Source organism: Amborella trichopoda, chromosome 3 (assembly GCF_054954075.1).
Source record: "Amborella trichopoda isolate Santa Cruz 75 chromosome 3, AtrichopodaSantaCruz75HAP2 v2.0, whole genome shotgun sequence".
In the NCBI taxonomy this organism is placed as follows: domain Eukaryota; kingdom Viridiplantae; phylum Streptophyta; class Magnoliopsida; order Amborellales; family Amborellaceae; genus Amborella; species Amborella trichopoda.
This window is the reverse complement of record NC_142338.1, coordinates 27,248,801-27,272,387: the sequence shown is the minus strand read 5'-3', so window position 1 is coordinate 27,272,387 and position 23,587 is coordinate 27,248,801. Positions and strand designations below refer to the sequence as shown.

The 23,587-nt window shown below is 35.1% G+C and overlaps 1 protein-coding gene across 1 annotated transcript; it reads right to left on the bottom strand.

Annotated features, from left to right (window-relative positions):
* Positions 1-3,255: 3,255 nt before the first annotated feature.
* Positions 3,256-22,562, bottom strand: LOC18437356 (Transducin/WD40 repeat-like superfamily protein). The gene is made up of 16 exons (XM_020669065.2): positions 21,728-22,562; positions 21,477-21,595; positions 20,406-20,514; positions 20,166-20,230; positions 12,014-12,052; positions 11,558-11,654; positions 10,727-10,823; positions 10,494-10,560; positions 10,280-10,362; positions 9,887-9,965; positions 9,374-9,453; positions 9,116-9,200; positions 6,890-6,958; positions 6,728-6,795; positions 6,400-6,448; positions 3,256-4,193 (listed from the first exon to the last, which is right to left on the bottom strand). The coding sequence occupies exons 1-16, from the start codon at positions 21,795-21,797 to the stop codon at positions 3,615-3,617; spliced, it is 1,755 nt and encodes a 584-aa protein (XP_020524724.1). The 5' UTR covers positions 21,798-22,562; the 3' UTR covers positions 3,256-3,614.
* Positions 22,563-23,587: the final 1,025 nt, after the last annotated feature.

Below are 23,587 nucleotides of genomic sequence, written 5' to 3'. Positions count from 1 at the left end.
CCGAACAATCGTGACCATGCGATGAACTTTGGACGGTAATGGGGCTAGGCGAAATCATTGTTCATTTTCGCATATAAGCGTTGCGTAGTATTTTCCACACACACACATATATAGAGTCAGTGTTGTACGTCCAAATCACTTGAAATTTTAGGTGTGTGTTCTTCTCATCAAGGCTCACTTACTAAAAATATATTTTTTTTTTTGTGAAAAACAAATTGACCAAAATACCCTCCGAAACATTTTCAAGGGTATTTTGATCAATTTATTTCATGTAAATTTTTTTTTTGATATTTTCTTAGATTCACCTATTTTTAAGAACACACGCCTAAAATTTCAAGTGATTTGGATTTGTAGAAAAAAAATTAAAATTCAAACACATTCAAACATCAATGATCGTCAGATCGGCCTAGATTCAATCTGGATCGTGAACGTATACTATAGCAGTACGTGCCTAGGCACATATGATCTTTTCCCATATATATATATATATATATATATATATATATATATATATATATATATATATATATATATATATATATATATATATATATATATATATATATATATATATATATATATATATATATATAGGGCAATGGTTTCATACAACCGTTGTATAGTAATATGATGCAACAACCTTAAAAAAACGATATTATGGCCATTTGTATAATTCAAAATTTGAAATATACACTCTTTTCATTCTAATGAACAATCACAAAGAAAGAAAAAATTGAAAACACCACCTAAAAAGTATTTTTTTAGCCCAATTAATATAGGTCATTCATTTTGGTGAGATGCTTAGATCTAGGCCTTAGAAGGAGCTTTTCATTTCCAATTTTTTTGAATGGCTTTATTATCAATAGATAAACAATGTTAAAAAAGAAAAAAATGATTTTGAGCTTATAAATGTTAAGATATTGAAATTCACAAAATGAATGGTCTAAATTCATTTTTGGAGGGGACCCATTTTGATCATATCTAGGGTTCAAATTGAACTTTTGTTTTAGGGGGATTGATTGTTGAGATGAAGAGAGTGTGTGCGCAAAATTTGAGGTCATACAAATACCACAAACATAGTTTTCTAAAAGTGTTGATGCATTATACTATGATACAACCATTGCATTGGATCATTGCTCATATATATATATATATATATATATATATATATATATATATATATATACAATACATGCAATTTCACATCCAATGGTCAAGACTATAATTGTGACTACCTTGCACCAAAGGTAAATGGTATATACGTATAGAACCAAGGCTCTAAACAATTAAATTAGAGCCCATCTAAAAAATTTCACCAAAAGAGGTTGTGTTGATGCCCACATATACTAAAATTGATCATCTCGACATCAAGATATATTAATATTTGAAAAAAATGGATTTCAAATTTTGGAAATAATGCATCTTGTAAAGCATTTTAAGACTGTCAATCTACAATATTTTTGAAGCTTCAAATTTTATAATTAAAGATGAAAATATATTTCAAGGCTATCAGTAAAATTTTCAATATTGAAACCACATTTCTCGACACTATTTGAAGGTGCCTTTACTTTGATTGTCTGTACAAACTACACCATATATATATATATAAAGCTAGGATTAACCCACTAGCTCATATGAACATATGAGCCCAACAGCCCAAATTGAATCTGAGTTAATCTGACGATCACATATTTCCGATAGTGTTTGAATTTTATTTTATTTTCTACAAATCCAAATCACTTAAAATTTTATGTAAAAAAAATGAAAATTCAAATACGAAATGATGTCATGACCATTGGATTGAACCCATATTCAATCTAAGCAATTGGCTAACAATGTAGCTATCAACCCATTGGTTAACAAGGTCATTTCCCTGTATATATATATATATATATATATATATATATATATATATATATATATATATTCTTCAAAAAGACTATTGACCTACGATACAAAGTCAATCATTCTTACCCTTTAGATTTCAAAATAGTGGTTGTACATACAACATTTAACATGCATACTAAATACTACTGGCCTCAATTGCATGTAATACGCATTTGGTCCCTATCGCGATGGTTTTACATATCAATTTCCAAAACAAGCAGGAATGTAAAGCCAGACCGTAGGAGCTTGTATCCCCTTCTAATCACACGCAAGCAGAATCGCCAACTACTTATGGTTGTGGAAATGTAGGACAAAGAGAGTAATAATTATGTGAGAGAGCGCTTGAAAACAATTTCCATCTGAATAATACCTATGCAATTATCAATTTGGTGTTGCAAACATACGAGCGAAAAACAGGGGAACCTCCAAATTCAAGCCTTGTCTCCCCATATAACAGACACCAAAAAGCATGGAGACTCCAAAACATAAAGTCTCATCTCCCCATAAAAGAGAGAGATAGGTCCATCAAGACGAGGAATATACAAACAATGACAAGTTACAAACAGTGACCCGCAAAATATTCAGTAAGCCAAACACATAAAATGAAACGCATACTTAAGACAAAATAGAAAATGCACAAATGGACTATTATCAAGATTTCATGGTAACATAAAGTTACACATAGAGGCCCAAATCCACTAAGGAGAATACTTGAATCAAAACAATGAGAAAGTGACTAGAATAATGTCACCAACAAAAACCAAATACCTGTAAGGAGAGTACTTGATTAATGCCCATCATAAAAAGAATCCCACACCCACCAACATACACAAGAGGGATAATTAAACAAAGAGAAGAATTAATAGATTACAAACAATATCCAACACATCGAGATCTCCTATTTTGGTAAGCGATCTTTAGAGATCTCGATCCCAACCTTAAAGACCAAGTCAACAATCAAATTGATGATTTTTTTTGTTTATAACCAACTAGCAACACAACTATTGCTTGCTTGCTATCAACAATAAGATCCCAACTTTAAAGATTATACATAATCCTAGATTATCATATACTTTAAGGTTGGTAACAAGATCCTCAAAAAGTTGGGATCAAGATCCCAAGAAGTCGGGATCAAGATCCCCAAAAGGTTGGAATCTCGATCTCTAACATTTGGGAATCTTGATTCTTAACGTGTGCATTGTACAGACAACGTTCAATCTTCTAGAATTTCACGATCTGCTCCCGATCCTAATCTCGATCCAACACGTCAAGAGGCGAGGAATGATCAGGTAGATTGCAGTCTATCATGCTAAACTAGAAAGATACCCCTTTGCATAGCATTCTCATAGGAATTTTTGAAAATACGCATTGGAAGCAACATCCAATCCAACTACAAAGAAGAATGTACATTACATTTTATCATGATATGTACATTACAATTTATCATGGACAACAATATGCAAAATCATTCAATATCAAAGGCCCGTGCACTCAAAGAAAACCAAGAGAGAGAGAGAGAGAGAGAGAGAGAGAGAGCTCTTACTCCGATGGTACTTCTTGACGCTCCTAGAATTCAAAAGGTCAATAGAATCCAATCTTCTCCTGAAACTCCATCCATCACCTAAACCCCTTAGTCAAGGCCTAACTGAAGGTTAAATGGCCAACCAAACAGAACCTCCATAATCTCTTTAAATCACCTCCCAACCAATCCTCCTGTGAACAAATTCTCAGGCAGCCATCATAAAATAATCCCTGATGGTTCTCCTTTTTAATGAAGAAGGCGAGTTCAACACAGATGATGGGCTCCTCACACTTGCCTCTGGTGTCCTCTGAAACTCTACTTCATCCATTGTAAAAGGACCCAAAACACTTTGTTTCTTGCAGTCCATAGGAGTTTCAGCTTCAATGGTTTTATGGTGAGGTGGGGAGCCATGAAAGACCTGTGCTTCTTCTCGAGATTCTGGGCAGTTAGGGGCCGTTGAGTCCATACCCATAAAACTCAAAGTCTCTTCTTGTAAATGACGGTTTATGGGAGCTTGAACAGCTGGATCCAAAACACAAAACCTCAAAGCTTCTTGCTTTTGGGTTTTCGGGCAGCTTGGGCCAGCTCGGGCTGGGGAGTCCACACTTGGGAATCTTGTTCCCTCTTCTTTACCTTGGCGTTTTGGGCAGCTTCGGGCAGGCAAATCCATGTTCAGCTTCCGAGGCTCAATAGATGCAGGAAATGCAGTCACTCTTTGTCGTATTGAGGATGGGGATCTCATTGTGTTCAAGTTTGGGCAGCTTTGAGTATTCCATACACGAATCTGCAAAAGAAGAAAAACCATTAATAATTAAAAAGCGAAAAAACATCATTTACTAGATCAGTTCAATGAATCAAAAAAAAAAATAAAGGTAAGCTAGAATTGGACCCACAACATTGCAGCATTACGTGATTTCCAGTTGAGCCATCGGCTTCAATCCAAAGCCTAAGGGACGATGGGCTTGAACCCATAATTGATCATTTTCTAACATTACGAATTAGAAGAAAAAAAAAAAAAGCATCTTCCTGTTTGAATATAAACACATGCGTGTTTTAAATGTTTGCAATAAAATCGAGATTGAAAAAATGGACTTTCATACAAGCTCAAGGACATTCTCCAAATATGGAAAACTATCCACCTCAAAAGCTTTTAGATACAATGTCATCATCCATTCTTGCAAATTATTGACTAGTGTAAGGGGAGTTAGGTGCTCAGAATTTTCATGAATAACACCTTTGCTACCTAGACACGGAGATCGTATTTGAATTCAATATATGTCTAAGTGTCTAGACCAGTGTTTTAAAAATCAGTGATCCAATCTGGAATCGGACGATTCGGATCGGGAATTGCCGAGACCGCGTCAGATCCACTCATAAAAAGGGATCAGGCCGATTCTCGATCTTGAATCGTCGAATTGATATCACGGGTCGCTGCTGACATCAGAAAACGATCGTCCGTACTATTTTCCTACTAAAAAGCCAATTAAATGAGCCCCCCACCTGACAAGCAAATGACGTTATCCCCTTTTGCTTACTGGTGAGCCTTGCATTACAAGGAACACACACGCCCCCCACCTAACAACCAACCAATGAGGGTGAGCCTTGCCTTAACAACGAACACGCCCCCCCTACCTGACAACAACCAATGATGTTGAGCTTGCATCACAAATAACACATGGGACTGAATTGGAGGTTGCACGTGGCCATGCACCCAACACGCGATATCAATTGGATTGGTTCAATGTCTTTTATATCCCCATTCGCTCCCACATCTCTCCAATGTGGGACAATTCGCATAGTCCTTTTGCACTTGAGGCAGTTAGCGCACCTACGTTTCTATTTAAGATCTTCTTTTGCACTCTCTCTCATATGTAGACTGATGTATAAATTAAATGCTCTATAAATAGATCCCTCTCTCTTATACAAGGACATCTATCACATGAAATGGATTATAATTCTTTTTAAGATTAATTATATTTATTTATTTTTTATAATATACAAACATAAAGTACATGTAATTAATCTTTAATTACATATAATTACAAAAATAAAAGTCCATATAATAATTTACAAAAATTAACATAATTATATGAAATTGTTGTTTATTTATGTTAATAACTTAATATAATTATATTAAATTTATGTCAATATAATTAGTTTTATATACATTAAAAATATTTTTAAATTATATGGAAGTGTTTTCTAATATTTTTAAATTATTTTGATGTAATATTATAATACTATATTATAATTAATAGTTATATAGATATCTAGACTTCATACAGGGAAAGAACAATTCAATATTCACTTATTGATGAAAAAAATAAAAGTTAATAATGTAGTACCCCCATTTCTTATTGGATTCCAATAAAACATTTATAATGATTTTTAATAATTTTTTTGGATTTTTTTTATTCCTAAATCTAACCGATTCGGTCGATTCCTAATCTGAACCGCTGATTCACTGATCCAAATGGGTTTTTGGGATGCACGATCCGGAGCATCAATCCATTTTTTAAACCACTGGTCTAGACACAGACACATTTATAAGATTTTTATTTTATAATCAATAATTGACTTGTAATCAATATAATAAATTATTCAAATTTATTATATATACATGTGGTTGCACAACAGTAAACCACACAAACATGACACAGGAAACCCTGCTGTTCATACATCACCCTTGCGCTCTATACAATTTTTTAACACCCTATATTTGGAACTAATGACGCAGTAAGTGTCAACTGGCAAGAGTGAAGTGTATGGGTGATGTAGGACATTGATATGTTCTGTGTAACAACCCAACTATTAGAACGTTACTTTTATTATAGAACCCCAAATCCGAGCTTTCCTCTCCTGTTGGAATGCTAATGTCAAGAGCCTTTCACACACTGCACTAGTTAAAAAGTACAATAGATGAAGAGAAATAGATAAATATAAAAAATTGGCTAAATTTTTTGCTTCCAGACTTTCAGTAGTAATAATACCGTAAAATCATCCGAACATGTTGCTATCTTGCCTACTTCAGATGGACACCTGCATATTGACAAACACTAAAGTATGTAGAGACAAGGCGGGTGAAAATGCAAAAGAAGAAACATGAAAGAAATTAACATATATAACAATATTGAAGTGAATAGATACCCGAAATGGCCATTGAAGATCCTATAATAGTAACACATCCATGGTTCCAATCCCACCTGCTTACCAACCCCCCTCGCCCACCCCCACAACCCCCATCCCTCCCCCCCCCCCCATCCCCCTTCCCATAAAAAAACCAAAAAAAAAAAGGGTTCTATCTAAACTGCAACTTACCAGGCTACAGCAGTGACATCTCCTTCGTGGCCCTTCAGCACCATTAGATTTGCCTCAGGTTTCCTCACCTGTAAAAATTTCCAAGACTTGAATCAATGAACATATAAAAAACACAAATTCAGAAGTAGAAAAGATCCCTGAGCCTCAAGAATAAAATACGACCTCCCATATGTACGCATTTCCATCACTAGAGCCACTGAGAATGTGTGATCCATCTGGGCTAATTCCAGCCTGTAGATATATACACAATGTTTTGGTATGAACCAAATACATAGATAAGAAACTGAATAAGTGATAGAAAACTAAATGTCACAAAAATAAAACTAGCATCAGATGCATATATACATAGAAGACATGTATAAGTGTAATGTGCATTGGCTTTGGGTATGATATTTTATGGTTGTCAAAACGGAATCAGGAGTGGGATCAATGGACGAGGCTACCTGGAAGATCCTTATGATGGGGATCAACGTCCGTACAACCTCAAACATAAGGATCACGATACATGCATATTAGGGTTCACGTTCCTCAATTTGTTAAGATTGAGTATTATAATAGGATTGAGGTCCCCTGTTTAAGTTCGAAAGTTCCCGACCCCAAGTTTGTGAATTCCTCAAGCATGGGAGCACAATAGGAAAATGATAGAACATAGTATGGAGGAATGAATAAATTTTGTCGGAGCAATCTCCATTTAGTTGAAAAAAGAGGACGTCATGTTAATTTAAATGGAACTCCCTGGCATTACATCACAGATCCCAACGTTTTTTTAAATTTTGACAAGGTTGCATAGGAACGGAACTTGAGACGTAATCCTATGAAAACCCAGTTGTTACGGCCTTGACCAGGCCTGATTCCTTGAGATGGCAACATTGTTAAATTAATAATATGTAATCTTAAACTTTTATTAAATAAATAAGAAACATTAAACTATTTCAAAGTTTATGTAATCCAACTACACTAATTGTAAAGTACCAAAACTTGTGTTGCCATCTTTTCCATGGAATAGGAATATGAACATGAAAGTTATATGTAATAAAGTACAGCCCAAGATTATATATACATTAAAAAATTTGCTTTTTATTGAAGTTTATTAAATAATGGATTGCCCATCAGTGAAGGAGGATGGAGCATTCGTTATGGAGAATCATGGGGGATTAATTATCTACTGTGTAAAACTCCAAATTTTTATAAAATATCTACTAAAAAGAAATATATGCCTTTAACGAAGCAATAACACATAAAAGTTGCAATATTACTGAGGTTACAATGTATTAGAATCTAGATCCCACGATTCTTAGGACTAAGAACTTTATCATCAAGGAACCAAATCCCAAAAAGACCGGGCATTCAAACTCATTGTTAACATAATTCGTTCCCTAGAAGAAGGGATTGAGATCCTAAATTCTAAGAATAGGTGAACCCTAGAAGATCCCTTCCGGGATCTTAGGATCGAGATTCCTGAAGGAATAGCCTACCAAAGTAGGCGATCCTAGTGACAATAGGATATTTGATAATGCACTTCCGTTGGATAAGTTTCATTAACCTTCAAGAAAATTAGTCGAAAACTACCTGTGCCCATTGTTACAAGTCATTGGTAGACGATAAAAATTTGGTCATTTGCCAAGAAGTTTGAAAATAGAACAACGCATAGACCCACTTGTTGAGCTGCCACATTTGTTCATTGATATTAGCACTAATGGTACATAAAATGCGTTACATAGACAAATGATACCGACATGGATTTTTGAGCTACAATTACTAGTAGGGATAGTATAAATACTAATGATTGGTGTAATTTTCACGTCAAGGGAAGTAGCATAGTGGCAACAACTGGCTAACATAAGTGACAATAGGGTTAACTTCAAGAGTTAAGATTCATATTCACGCCACTGTATCTACCATCCATATTTAATTGTATGTACTTTTCCTGTCATTATAAGTGCAAATGCTCATCAACAAAAGCATATATCCACAATTTATCTGCTAATTTCATACATGACAATGAGAAATGACCAAAATGGCACAAGATGGGAGTAATTTATGTCCAGAGAATCGTGTGGAATTTAATATATTTCATCCAATGGGAAGTGTGCCATAAATAGTTGGAAACAGATTATATAAGGTTGCTACCTTAATTGTAGCAATAAGATTACAATAATTTATCCATTTTATTTGGACAGTATAGATTCGAGACTGCTTAAAAGACGTGACACTTTGACATTGTCTTAAAAGAAATGTCAAGCTACACAATCCAACTAAAACAGACGGTGTAGAATATCCGAACTTTACTTCTACAAGTTGTAACCTAATATAACCGCAGCCTACATATTTACACGATAATTAAACCAAATAAATCAAGTTTTAAGATTTTTTTTGCAGCATCCTCACCTTGATATAAAAAGAGCCATTTAGGTGGCCTGAGAAACTTTCCATAGGTCCTTTGTCAGGGTGAATCACATTGTACAAGTAAATCCTGATACAAGCAAAAAGAAACACAGATAACCTTTCAACCAAGTATCAAACAAAAAATATAACAAAAGGGTCTTATAACAAAACTTGCATGAACTTTATTACAAATTTTAGATTGTCTTCGGAGTACAGAAACATAACCCTGAAAAATACAAGGAATAGCCATGAAAAGGTCACCTGTTATCCATACAAGATGCTACAAGAAATACACCACTTGTGTCTTGAGATAGGCAAGCGATTCCATGAGCCCTTGTCTTCTATATTAGAGAGTAAAGGATGTGATACCATTAATTAGTATGAGAAGATGTGTTACCACTAAATAGAATTTACTAATTGCTTTAGAATGAATTGCATTTTCTATTAACTATCGATACTACTAAAAGCTATAAAATTCCACCAATTCACAAAAATATCACTCAGAAACCACACACCTTAAAAGAACACAAAAGTTTCAGCTAATTCCAAAAAGTTAGGAGATCATCCAAGCACAATGTTCAAAATGACAGAAATCACCTGGACTTCATAATAATGATAAGTTTCCATTGGTCTAAAATCCCCCCCTCTTAGTTCTAAATAATAATAAAATCCTCCTAGTACACAATGTTTAATTATAACCCCCCTCTCTGTCTCTTATTGGAATGTGTTTCCCGGAGGTCTCTCTCTCTCTCTCTCTCTCTCTCTTTGGCTAACCTTGTCCATAGATGGGCACATAGGGTGGGCTTCAGCAACATGCTCTTTCAGGCATCGAGTATCCCAGATCTTCACAACACTGAAAGCAAGATATGTAGTAGTAAGAAAAATAGAAACTGAAGGCCAATGTAATAGAAACTGAAGGCCCATGTATGGATAAATATGATGGACATACTCCAAAAACTATTACCCAACTCAAAACACTGCAAGAGAAAGGCTATGTACCATACTTATATTTTGGAATTTCAAGACATGGTTCCTTTTCTTATGTTTTCTCTTTACTTTTTATTTTGGTAAGGGTCCAAATAATTCCCCATTTACGAATCCCATAAAATGTTTAGAAGGATAAATACGCATGGTCAAAGGCTGGTTAAAATTTCTTCACTTACTGACCTGTCTATATCTCCACCACTAGCAATGGAGAATTCATCTTTAAGATAAAGAACTGACGTGATGCTCATTGAAGCCACAGCCCCCTACAAGCTCCCGAATTGCAACACAAGGTGCAAAGAATTGTAAGCCAAAGTATAAAGAGGGAAAGAATATACGATCAACTCAAATTAAGTGAGTTATCTAAATCAGAATATCGTGTCAAAGTACCATATACCTTGGTCCGCCTATTTCTTTTCATCTGAGGAGCATATACATGTGCATTTTTAATAATAGCAGTAGGCCTGAGACGGAAAAATTTTCACATTATTGAATCAGATGAAATTTCCACTACATAATTGATATAAAATAACATATTACAACTGCTAATAATGGATAGAAGTACTCCAGCAACCAGCAAATAGAGCAAGATAGAACCATGGATGAGATGCAAAGGTATAAAAGGCTTACCCTAAACAAGGCTCCCCAAGTCCCTTTTGGTTAATGGAGTTGCATCGCATGTCCCAAAGTATGACCGAACCATCTCTTGAACCAGAAACGATCATATCTAGCACATTAAAAAAAAGATTTCAATGGTCAACATGGCCAGGATATAGAGGCCTTCCTGGAAATGTTTTATCCCAAAGGCATGGGCACACCCTCACCCATGGCCACACTAAATACACAATTCACATACACACAAGCAAAAATTTTTATGTAATAATTCATTCTGTAGCATAACCTTTACCTAATGGATATGACAACCAATTTCAAGCCATGTCATATTCATATACCGAACTTGACTAGGGTTGAAATCAAGCTGAATTTTGAGTTTTTCAATGTTAAAAAACGCAGAGGCGGATGCCTAAGCGGTTTGGTCTCTTAGGCGCCTAGGCAGGCGCCCAGAGACAAAGGTGGCCTGCCTTTTCCCCCTTTTTTAGGGGGTAAAATTATAATTTTATCCATTGCCCGAGTTTTTTTTTCCGCCATTGGGCAGGAGGCACCTAGGCCTGCACTTTTTAGCCGCCTAGGCAGGTGCCTTGAAGGACCTGCCTTAAGCAAGCTTGCCTAGTCCACGACTAGGTGTTTTCCTAAAAAAGCCGCCTAGGCGGCAAGGCAACCATTTGTTCGTTCATTGGAGTTTTTAAAGCATGGATTAAACTACATTGCTCCCAATCCCTTGCATTGAGATACACATGCACAAATTTTGAAGTTGTCTTATGCAATAGAATTTTCTAACAATGGTAAGCACATTTAGTGAAGCCTAATGAACATTATAGCACGATGGTATCAGAAGCCTACCAGAATTAACTGGATGAGATGATAGTGATTTCACGCTGGCTTTGTGCTCTTTCATAATGCCCAAGCTTGCCTTCTTCTCTACATCCCATATTCTAATCTGTCAAGAGGAAGACAATTTTAAGAGAAATTAATTCAAAGCATAAAGGTCCACAACTTCTTTTGAAATAACAATAAAAGATTAATAATAAATGAAGGCCTTCCTTTATTGGCATAGATAATTATACAAAACAATGTGCCATAAGAGACTAACCACAAAAACATTTGTAAACAATACCCAAATAGTGTCACACAAATGGCCTATGAAAATAATTTGCAGCAAGAATGAGTGATCTTAGTCTAGATCGTTACGTTTATTCTGCCTCTTAAACCTCAACAAACTAAATTCATCTTTGGCCAAAAACACTCAGTATGCTAGGTAAAGGCACAAAGACAGCAATAATTTTGAAAAACACTAACCGTTTGATCTCCTGAAGCTGTCAAAATGTAGGCATCATCCTACAATAGCAAATAACATTCAGAGTGAGGAACGTATACATCATTAATGCAAGACAAAACTTATTCAGATGAGATAAAATGAATGGCTATCACTGGCAAATACGAAATGATGACTATTCAACATGGGTTTCCTTAACATGGAGGGCTGATCAAACCACTTTTGTGAGGAAGGCAACAAAATTTGATGGAAGTGCTACAGACACCTTCAACACTTCTCACAAGTGTCGAACACATATCAAAAATGTCAAGAGGCATTGGCAAGACTTTTTTCATAAATGCTAGACATTCTTACAAGCAATGATTTGCCAAAAAAATTTACCATTTTTACAAATTCAACTTTTTGGTGTGGGGAAATGTGCATGTGATAGCTGCCACATTTGCAAATAATTAAGTTGGTCTCCACTCCAAACTACGTTATAACATGTTCTAAAGAAACAAGAAGCATACAAACCCAAGATATTAAAGATGACACCTTCCTTGAAAAGAAGTCCACAATGAGATGACGTTATGTTTAACTTTTATTATTTTATTTGTGACAAAAGAATGTCATCTGATAGCATTCAACATGAACCATCATCATCATCATAGTCTTTTCCCAATTAATTAGGGTTGGTTACACAAATCCTAGTCCGCTATTAAAGGTCATATCTTCAATGAAGACATAAGTCCCCATATCTTTTCAAACTATTTACAACTACATCCTTTTGGGCCTACCCTTTGTCCTTTTCAGTAGTTCAACTTGAACTCACTCGCACCTCTTAAAAGGTGCTATATTTTGGTTGACGCCACACATGGCCAGCCCACCTAGATCTACTCTCTCTCATCTTATCGCCTATTGGTGCCACAGCTAAATTCTCTTGAATGGATTCATTTTGAATTTTATCTCTTTTTGTCTTGCCACTCATCCATCTCAACATCTTCATCTATGCTACATTCATTCTATGGATATATTATTTTTTTGTCCGCCCAATATTTTGCCCCATCAAGCAAGCTGGTCTCACAGTTGTCCTATAAAACTTGCCCTTCAGGTTCATTGGTATGCAGCAATCCCATAAAATTTTAGTTGCACATCTCCACTTCACCCACCCAGCTCTAATTTTAGGTGTGACATCTTCCTCAATCTCTCCATTTTCTTGGATTATCGACCCAAGATATTGAAAGTGTGGTCTTTTTTGTACTTCTTAATAGTCCATCTTAACTACTTCCTTGTCTCTACTCCTATTATTTTTAAACTTGCATTCTATATAATTTGTCTTAGTCCGCCTAATTTTAAACCTTTGGATTCTAGAGTATCTCTCCAAAGTTCTAACTTTGTATTGACGTCATTTTGGCTTTCATTGATCAAATTTGCAAACAACATGCACCACAATACATCATCTTGTAGGTGCCTAGTTAAGTCGTCCATAACTAAGACAAGGATGTACAGCTCAATGCTGAACCTTGATGCAGACCTATTGTCACTGAGAACTCACTCGTCTCTCTACTAGTTGTTCGTACACTAGTTAGTGTTCCATCATACATATCTCTCACCAAGTCGATGAAGTGTCTAGAGACTCCTTTATTTTCCAACACCCGCAAAATCAAATCTCAAGGTCTCTATTATAAGCTTTCTCTATCAATAAAGACCATGTGGAGGTCTTTTCCCTTCACCTTAAACTTCTCAATCAATTGCTTTAATAGGAAAATAACCTCAATTGTTTACCTTCCTGGCATAAAACCAAATTGATTTTATACCTTAGTCATTGCTCAATAACTCTTTTCCAAAGCTTCATAGTATGGCTCATAAGCTTGATCCCTCGATAATTCGTACAATTATATATGTCTCCTTTGTTCTTGTATATAGGTACTACAATACTTTTATTCCATTTATTTGACATTTTCTTTACTCTCAACATCTTATTGAACAGTTTTGTCAGCCAATCAATGCCAATCTCCCCCATGCACTCTCAAACCTCTATCGGGATACCATTTGATCCTAAAGCCTTTCCTATCTTCATCCTTTTTCAAGCTTCTTTCACTTTTGACATCCTAATTCTACAAATGTATCTATGACCTCCCCCCTTGTTTGTGCCAACAGTTCCTTCTTGGCAAATAAACTATCCACCTTTCGTTGACCTCGTCATCCTTCACCAAGAATCTTTAATCCCACTCTTAATACATTTAATATGGTTTAGATCCTTACATTTTTTTCGCCCTTATTTTTTGTTAATTTAAAGACATCTTTTTCACATTTTCTTGTTCCTAGTTTATTGTATAGACTATCATATGCCTTAACTTTAGCTTTACTTACTATTTGTTCAGCATATTTCTTAGTATTTTTATATTCTTCTAAGTTTTGATCGTTTCTATTACATTGCCAATTTTATAACATGGTCGTTTTTCACTAAGAACCTTCTAAACCTCATCACTCTACCACCAAGTTTCCTTATCAGAGTTTCTTTTCCTTCTAGATTCTCCTAGAACTTCTTTTGCCACTTTTTTGATACAGTCAACCATCTCATTCCATATTGCATTGACATCATGTTTAGAGTTTTATTTTCCTTCTTCAACTAACTTATCCCTAAATAAGTTTATTTTCTCATTTTTTAGATTCCATCACCTAGTTCTTGGGCACCCATTACTTTCACCTCTTCACTTCCATGTCTTTATGCAAACGTCTATAACCATGAGCCTATATTGGGTAGTCAAACTCTCTCTTGGGATAACCTTACAATTTTAACATGATGGTCGATCTACCGTCTTAATATGAAAGAGGTCTATCTGGCTTTTATGTGATTCATTTATATAGGCTATTAAATATTCGTCTTGCTTTTTAAAGTAAGTGTTTGCTATTGTTAGGTTGTAGGCCATAGCCATAGCAATATCTATAATAGTCTCACCCATCTCATTTCTTTCCCCAAACCCATATCCCTCATGTATCCCTTCATATCCTCTACTATCCTTCCCTACATGACCATTTAAGTCCCCTCTTAAAAAGATCCTTTCTCCAACAAGAACAAGTGGTTAAAAATTTTGTGATCCATATCAGGAATTGCTATTGGCCATGTCGGTTCTAGGTCAAGCAATCTACAGAAAATCGACCCAACTGAGTCATGAACAGGTTGAAAAGCCCTCAATAGATTAAAGAATGACAAGAATAAAAAAATAAGAAAATGTGTTGAAAGCAAAATAAAACAAAAAACAATCTTAAGGAGACCAAATAAGTTTAAAAAAGTATCAAAAAAATGGATTTAGAAAAAACATAGTTATAGTTGGGGGCACTTTAAAAAATCCAAAAGAAGGTAAAACATAAAAATAGGGATTGATGATAAAAAAAACACTCACCAGTCTACCAAAAACATATAAATCATACACAAAAAAATGATAAATTAATCCCACATTTTTCATTTTTTAGAATTTTTTTTAAAAATTTAATATCCATGAGTGGTACACACAACTTGAAGGTGTATAGATACCAAGTCCAAGTGACACAAGATAAAAATTTTCATAAAATTTCCCCATTTCAATATAACGTAACTCAATTACATCAAATTTTACATTATCATATACAATTCCAGCCACTAAATTTGGCCTCAAATACACTTTTAAAACAAAATAAGACTCTAATTGGTCCCTTGCCTTAGTCCATAACACAATATACATGAAGAAGATTGATTAAGAACTTGATCATCATATGATCTAAAAAATATAGCCATATACAAATACATTGCCAAATTATACCTAACCTTGGAATTGCATTATACACTTTAAATTCAAACTCTTTTCTCCACCAAACACAAGTATTGTATGTGTGCATGGAATTTGGTCATAATAAGCAGATCATAGAGCTCGTTTTGCCCAGTTTACGGCATTGGGTCTTAACTATGCACCATAGGAGGACTTTCGATGGCATAATCTCATAGGCCAAGAGCAATATCAAATGGGAAAGCATTTAAGTATCATATTATCTGCACTTTCATGACACGTTCTAATATATGAGAGAGCTTAACAAATTGAATTCAAAATCGAGGGAAAAGCTGGAGAAAAGAAGGGTCATAGAGTTCACAAATCGAGCCACATAAATTCGGCATAATCTCCTCTTGTGAAAACAATAATTTGAGGCATCAAAATGGAGATCTAATTGACCGATTTGGTTATAAAAAAAGTTAGATAAACATCAATAAAAAATGCTCCAAAAATATATGAATCAACTATATGAATAAAAGGGAATCAAAGTAGATCCAAGAAATCAAGGATCTAACATCAAATCGATAAAGAAGGCTTGCTGTAATTAAGGACTTACAGCAAGAAGATTGCTATAACTAAGAATTTGCAGCAAGAAGAATTTGTAACTAAAAAGTTATAGCAAGAAGATTGCTATACTTAGATTGAGTAGACTCAAAGGAAATGCACCATAGGAGGACTTTCGATGGCATAATCTCATAGGCCAAGAGCAATATCAAATGGGAAAGCTTTTAAGTATCATATTATCTGCACTTTCATGACACGTTCTAATATATGAGAGAGCTTAACAAATTGAATTCAAAATCGAGGGAAAAGCTGGAGAAAAGAAGGGTCATAGAGTTCACAAATCGAGCCACATAAATTCGGCATAATCTCCTCTTGTGAACACAATAATTTGAGGCATCAAAATGGAGATCTAATTGACCGATTTGATTATAAAAAAAGTTAGATAAACATCAATAAAAAATGCTCCAAAAATATATGAATCAACTATATGAATAAAAGGGAATCAAAGTAGATCCAAGAAATCAAGGATCTAACATCAAATCGATAAAGAAGGCTTGCTGTAATTAAGGACTTACAGCAAGAAGATTGCTATAACTAAGAATTTGCAGCAAGAAGAATTTGTAACTAAGAAGTTATAGCAAGAAGATTGCTATACTTAGATTGAGTAGACTCAAAGGAAATGGATGAGATCTTACTCAGTTGATAAAGGTCTTAAGACTAGATCACCCATGGCTTGAATTTGAGCTTTGAATCACCATTAATGGAATCATCAATGAGCTTCTATGGAGCTCTCACATCACCTTTAGGCACTTTGAATGAGAGAGAAAGAGAGAGAAGATAGCCTACGTAGCTCCACACTAAAGGGTTTAGAAAGAGAGAGAGAAAGTGGTGTGCCACACAAATGAGAGAATGGATGAACTCAAGTATATTGAAATGAGAGATTTAAAAGGGCATTTATAATGTTGTGTAGAGATGCTTTAATCTTGGCCATTGAAGTTCAACAACAACGGCTGCAAAGAGAGGCTTGACCTTGGCCCACCATCTACCATCCACCATCATGTCATCTTGATATGTAACATAAATTTAACACTCTTATCCTCCATTTTTAATAACCATAATTCACTCCAATTTCTCTTGTATAAAAATATTGTTACTCTTATTATATAATTGAACTTAAAGCCAAGTTGGAGGGCATACCCTGGAATTAATTTGTAAAAAATTTCAGCAAAAATCAATTTTGAAACTTTCCTCCATTTTATGAGAGTATGTGAGGCTAATCAAATCATGTCACATAAGCTAGTTAGTTAATTGCATAATTACTACATACCCTTAAGGTTTCTATTTTAATTTCAAACCCTATGCTCTTTCTAAAAGGACTCACATATGTGCACAAACCACTTGCTTTGTATATTTAACATGTGCCAAAAAGAATTTTCTCAATTTCCTAATTAGCACAAAATCCAATATTACAAAATGCCCTCCCTCATAACAAATTACACAATGACCAAAAAGGCGACCATGGGGAATGACATCACCCCCCGCATCACGATGTGGGACTGATGTGGAGGCCCCCATGGCCCCACATGGACACCCATTGGCCATTTGGGTGTCCCCTAGGAGTCCTGGGGGTCTGTCCTTAATCATCTTTTGGCAAAACACTTCTAGAAAACACTTTCTAATGTCCCAAAAAATCTCCAAAAATTCTCAAAAATCTTTTTCATCAATTTTCCATCAAAATAAACTATTTTCAAAATGTTTAAAAAATATTTTCTAGGGAAATTAAGATCCTATGGAGTTGAATAGGGAATCAAAGCACTCCACTCAGCTAGACTCGAAATCCAAAACCACCTTCTTCAACGACCCAACAAACTCATGCCCCGCAATATATAATCAAGGGTTCATGTTACAGCTTATTAAAACCAAACCAATGAGTGCCCCTAAATCCTCAAGTACTAGTAGTTCCAGGTGCACCACCTAGAGGACATGCACACACAAAATACAACCTCTGTTGGCACATGTGCATAACTCTCCTCAATAGATCCCTAGAAGAATCTACTTCCCATGCTTTGCGACTATTTATGCACATATGAGAAGGCTCTAAGATTCAGGGGTTTAGGCCAATGCCCTATATAGGCCATAATCTTTCCATACAGAACTAATCATCAAGCTCATATCACCACATACATAAAATCACATCGCCCTGGCCCAATCATCCAGCCATGAGGTTCAGTCAAGCTCAATAACAATCAATAACCGACCCCGACTAAAGGCAACCCTGAAACCTTGATGCCTCTCATATATACACCAACCCTCCTCATGATTTTCTTAAAGTTTCCATGACTCTTAGTCCTAGTGTGCCAAGATTCTTGAGTCATGTCACTCTTTTCATTCCCACTGTAATCAAGAGCTATAACATGGCAGTATTACAAGGCCTTGAAAGGCCATAACTCCAACACAACTCAGGAAAACCCAGGCTTGCCCATAGGGCGAGGCCTAGTTACTTCGTTGAATCCAAGTGGACTCGCGAGTCTCAACAATTTGTGGTCAAATATCAATGATTCTTACATTATATAGCAAAAAGCTGAAACGGTTACTATGGTAGTGTGTGCGTTCATTACATTATATGTCAAGCATTCAAACCTCGAGGGGTACAACTTTCTTTTTAAAAAAAGTTAAACATTAAAAACATATATGGAATAAGTCTAAAAAATATATAACATAAAACCAAATGATTTATTTGATTGCACAGATGTTCGTTGCTCAACTTGGCTGAGGTTTGAACCTTATGGGTTACAATTTTCTTGTTTTTCTTTAAATTTTAGACATCAAAACAATTTCATGTATTAAGTGTAAATAAAATAATTTATTTATATGGTCACAGTGGGGGTTAGAACTACATTGACCTCGTGACTAAGGTCACAAGGTACTCCCAGGAAAGCTAGGATCATTATTTAACTTGGCATACGAGTACTATATTATATATCACAATGTTCAATTTCTTTTTCTTTCCTTTTTTAATTCTACCAGATCCAGCTAATCCGAATAGTAATCAGTAGTTGGGTGGTGGGCGCTCCACCCAATTATCCATTTTTTATAACACTGAGGTGAACCATAGGTTATGAATATTTTCATGGAATCAAAAACTGCATTAAGTCATAAAAAGACAACAAATAGTCCTTTTGTTTAAAAGATAACAATTCTGAAAAATTGCTATCCTTCAAAGCACTACTACTTATCCATATAAAATATGTGTTGCATTATTCTAAATCCATGGATGAAATTTTTTTTTAGTTAATAAATACATACAATCTTACAGTTCTAAGTGTTTCTAACATTCGAAAAGAAACAAAATATGGCAAGGGTTTCCTCACAAAAACATTTACCTAATCAATGTCAACTATCAAGTTCTTCAATACATGAATTATCTCAACTGTACGAGAAAAATAAAGAGCAAGAAGATAGAAAAATATCTTAAAAGTACATTTCATCGAAGAAATTTCTTACAAGTACATTAATTAGAACATTTCTCAATATCCAAAATTGTCATTTTTGCAGTTATTTTTTATACACCATTGTTGCAGCAACAATTGTTGTATTTTTTTACACCATTTATACACTTTGCCTCTATAATGAATGAATCAACATAATGCAGAACATTGACAACTTTTCTACAATCCACTTTCTTACACCATTGATATACTTTACCTCTATAATGAATGAATCAACATAATGCAAAACATTGACAACTATCTACAATCCACGAGATGCCTAACCTCAAACAAGACAACAGTATTAGTCACAGAACTCTAACAATAGCAATGTCATCCCAAAATTATGATGAAATATGGAAAATAGAAATGTAAAAGTAAGGTAAGGGAAATACCCTAATCCAACATATATCAAAAATTGCATTATGATGAGCTATCCAAGCATTGAGTCTAGCTTCCACTGAAGACAGAAAAGAACCACTCTTAAATTTCCCACACAAAGATCTTGGTCCAAGAAGAGAGAACAACTAGTGGATATTAACAAAATTAAAAAAAAATAAAAATCAATATTGATTTTTATTCAAAATTAGAAAGAAACAAAAATACATGGTGGTGTTGCATGTACAGCAGCAAACCTTCGCTCCTAGAATGACCCTTAAGTGGAGGAAAATTCAATTGTGTGTTATAGAAGCTAATGTATCCTTCCTCATCAGATACTGCAAGAACATGGCATCCTTTACTGCTCTGCATTCCAAAACTCAAAATATCCATATCAAAAATGATTTTCACATTTTCTTTAACATTTATTAATATTAGCCTCAAATAAAGAAATTGTGATGCTATATCAAGTGAAAGGAATATTGACAACAAAGCACGTCAACGGGTTTCAGATAGATAGAATACATTTTGAACACTTATCTATGTAGAATAGAAAAAACTCTTCTTTCTAACTAAATTCAGATAAATGGAGCAAAACTAAAATTCAAATTGATTCCCATTAAACTGAAGCCTAAAGTAAGCAAACGATATTGACAAGAAACATGTACTTTATGGCAAATCCCATCCAGTTAAACAGGTTTTATTCTTTTAACAAAATTGAGTACACAGACATAGTGGAAGACTAGGAGGCCATTTTACCAAAAGGAATAGGCCAATCATTAATTACATCTGCGGTTATAAAAAGACATAGCAATGGAAATAAAATATTCATTTAATAACTCAAGAAAGTGGCACTTGGAAAAGATAACTGTTTTAGAGAAACAGTAAAAAAAACAACTCATCATCACCTTCTACATTTGTTTATGTAACATACATTCTGGTTTTGCATAAAAACCCACCCTTCCAATGGTTTTTCTTTTTTGTCAAAATCTATGTATGAATCAGTTAGAATAAAAGATCACAACGGTGTATAAAATTTGCCTGATAAATTAACACTACAATGTAAGACACCAAAGGCAGCCAACAACAATGATCAATGCATTGATAGATTAAAATTATAAAAAAATCAATGTTTTGCTCATGCATAAGGAATCAGTGAATAAAGAAATTTTCATTATAATCCAAGGATCATAAGTGGCATAGATAATTTTCACGTGTCAGAAGAAAAGGAGAAACAATGCACAAGTAAAGTCTTTCAATATTTCGTTAGTCATAAAAAGCAAAACGATTCACATAATTTCAAAATAAAATGGATATAAAACGTATACCTTCCCAAATGATACAGCCAAAGGAAGAGTATGGCTTCCATTATGCTCTGAAGCAATAACTCCAGAGCCAGGCCCACCATTTTCTGACGCCAAAGCTCCAAGAAAAGGCGTCTTTCTTACTAAATTCCATCAAAACAATATCAACCTTAAAAGCCATATCAGGGAGAAAGAGGTAAAATGAGAGGAAATAAATAAAACATGGAGGAACTCAGAAAAAACAAAACGGGACGTGATAATTGGAGCTAAATCACCTTTAGAAGCATTGAGCTCTCTCGATTTGACATCCTTGAAGAATGATAAATGGGTTGAAGATGCATCCATTCTAAAGAAGAACGAGACTGTAAGAACCCAATTGTACAGAGCCAGGAGAGATGCTTCTGACTCTGTACAACTGATACAACTTTTCTTCACCTGAGTGTTCTGCAGGAGAATGAAGGTTGTAAAGCCTAAATTGGCTCAAATGACCCAGGGATAAGTATGCGCTGGTTTTCAGAATACAAAAAATTAGGGTGTTTTTCCGAGGTTTGAAGGGGATCTCTGATGTTTAGAATAATGGCAGTGCAACTCTAAATTCCGGAGAAGAAAAGCATAAGAATTTCTCAATCCAAACTTCAAGGTCTTTGCTTACAGTGGATCTGATGGGATACCATCATTAAGGCCAAGGAAAAACTCTGCAAATTGAAACCCTCGATCCCTAATTTTGCAGAGACTGCAGTTTGCAGAGGAAATAAAGCTGGTTCCCATGTTGAACCGTAAATTTAGGGTTTTCTGGCCCTTTTAGGGCGCCAAAACACACAGTGAGGCGCGAAATTTAAAAAGAGTTCTAACATAACCTCAACAATATGTCAAATGACAAATAACGTTGAACCTTTTAAGGGTAGTATGATAGCCACCGATGTGACAACATCCATCCAGATGATGAGGAAGAGCTATAGAACCCCGTTTGCTCTACAACATCAATCCCTGCATGATGTTGAACCGCTTTGAGTAAAGGTCCCTTGAGTGTAGTTGCTTATGCTCCGTAAATAGCAAATTGCATGGAAACGCCTAAAATATCATCTAACAACTTCATGATATTAAATTGTCGATATTGATCCTAGTTACATGGCCTCAAAAAGTGTTACACATATGCGGCTCTCAAATCTCCCGCTCTCAAATCTCCCATCATTTGAAAAATGCCATCCACAAATAAGCACTTGCGTTCCAAAGCCATTCGAGTTTTTTTTTTTTTCTAGAATGTTCACTATGTTTGTATTATTATAGAGAAACATACATTGAACCCATATACAAAAGAAAGGCTTCTGCTATGTACAACAAAGAACTGGGACAACCGTCTTTGGGAGCATCGCCTTGGGGATGTATTGAGAGAAAGGTCCCTACAAGACTTGTACCAAAAGGAAACAATTAGAAATAGAGGAGATGTGAAGAAGCAAAAAGGAGAAAGGTTGGCGAAAGTTTCAAAGCTCTAAGCCGTTGCGCTCTTAGCTATCTCATCAGCAGCATAATTACTCTCCCTATGTACATGTTGAAAATCAGGTTGAATTTTTTTTAGATGGGCCCAAGGATAGGGTTAGGTACAACAAATAATGTTGAGGGAATAGCCTTCTAAAATCACCCTTTGGTAATCTCTCTGCAATCATAAAACGCTCTCCTTAAGTGCAATCAACTCCGCGTCATTCACATTATAAAAAAAAAAAGGGTAGGATACTGGAATATGTCCATAACACATTGGCGTTATGGTCCCTCAAAAGGCCTCCATACCCTGCAATATCCGATGATGACACTTGCATCAAAATTAATTTCACGCCCCATGCCTGTGGTGGGCTCCATATCTTTGGTCTAATAGATTTTGACTTCTTAAAATAAGATAAAATAAGCAGGTTAGTATAAAAATCAACCCTTGACAGCCCACTAAACCAATTCAATATTTACATCCAAGAATATAGGTGGTTAACGATAGAGGCTTTCACTTGGTGAAAGTCCCTACCCAGGTCTTGAAAGGTTTTATTGTTACTCTCATGCTATATGCTCCATAAAATAGCAGCCATGAGAGCCCTCCATAACCAAATTCATTTCTTAGAGAAAGAAGGTGAGTACCATTGGGTAAAAAG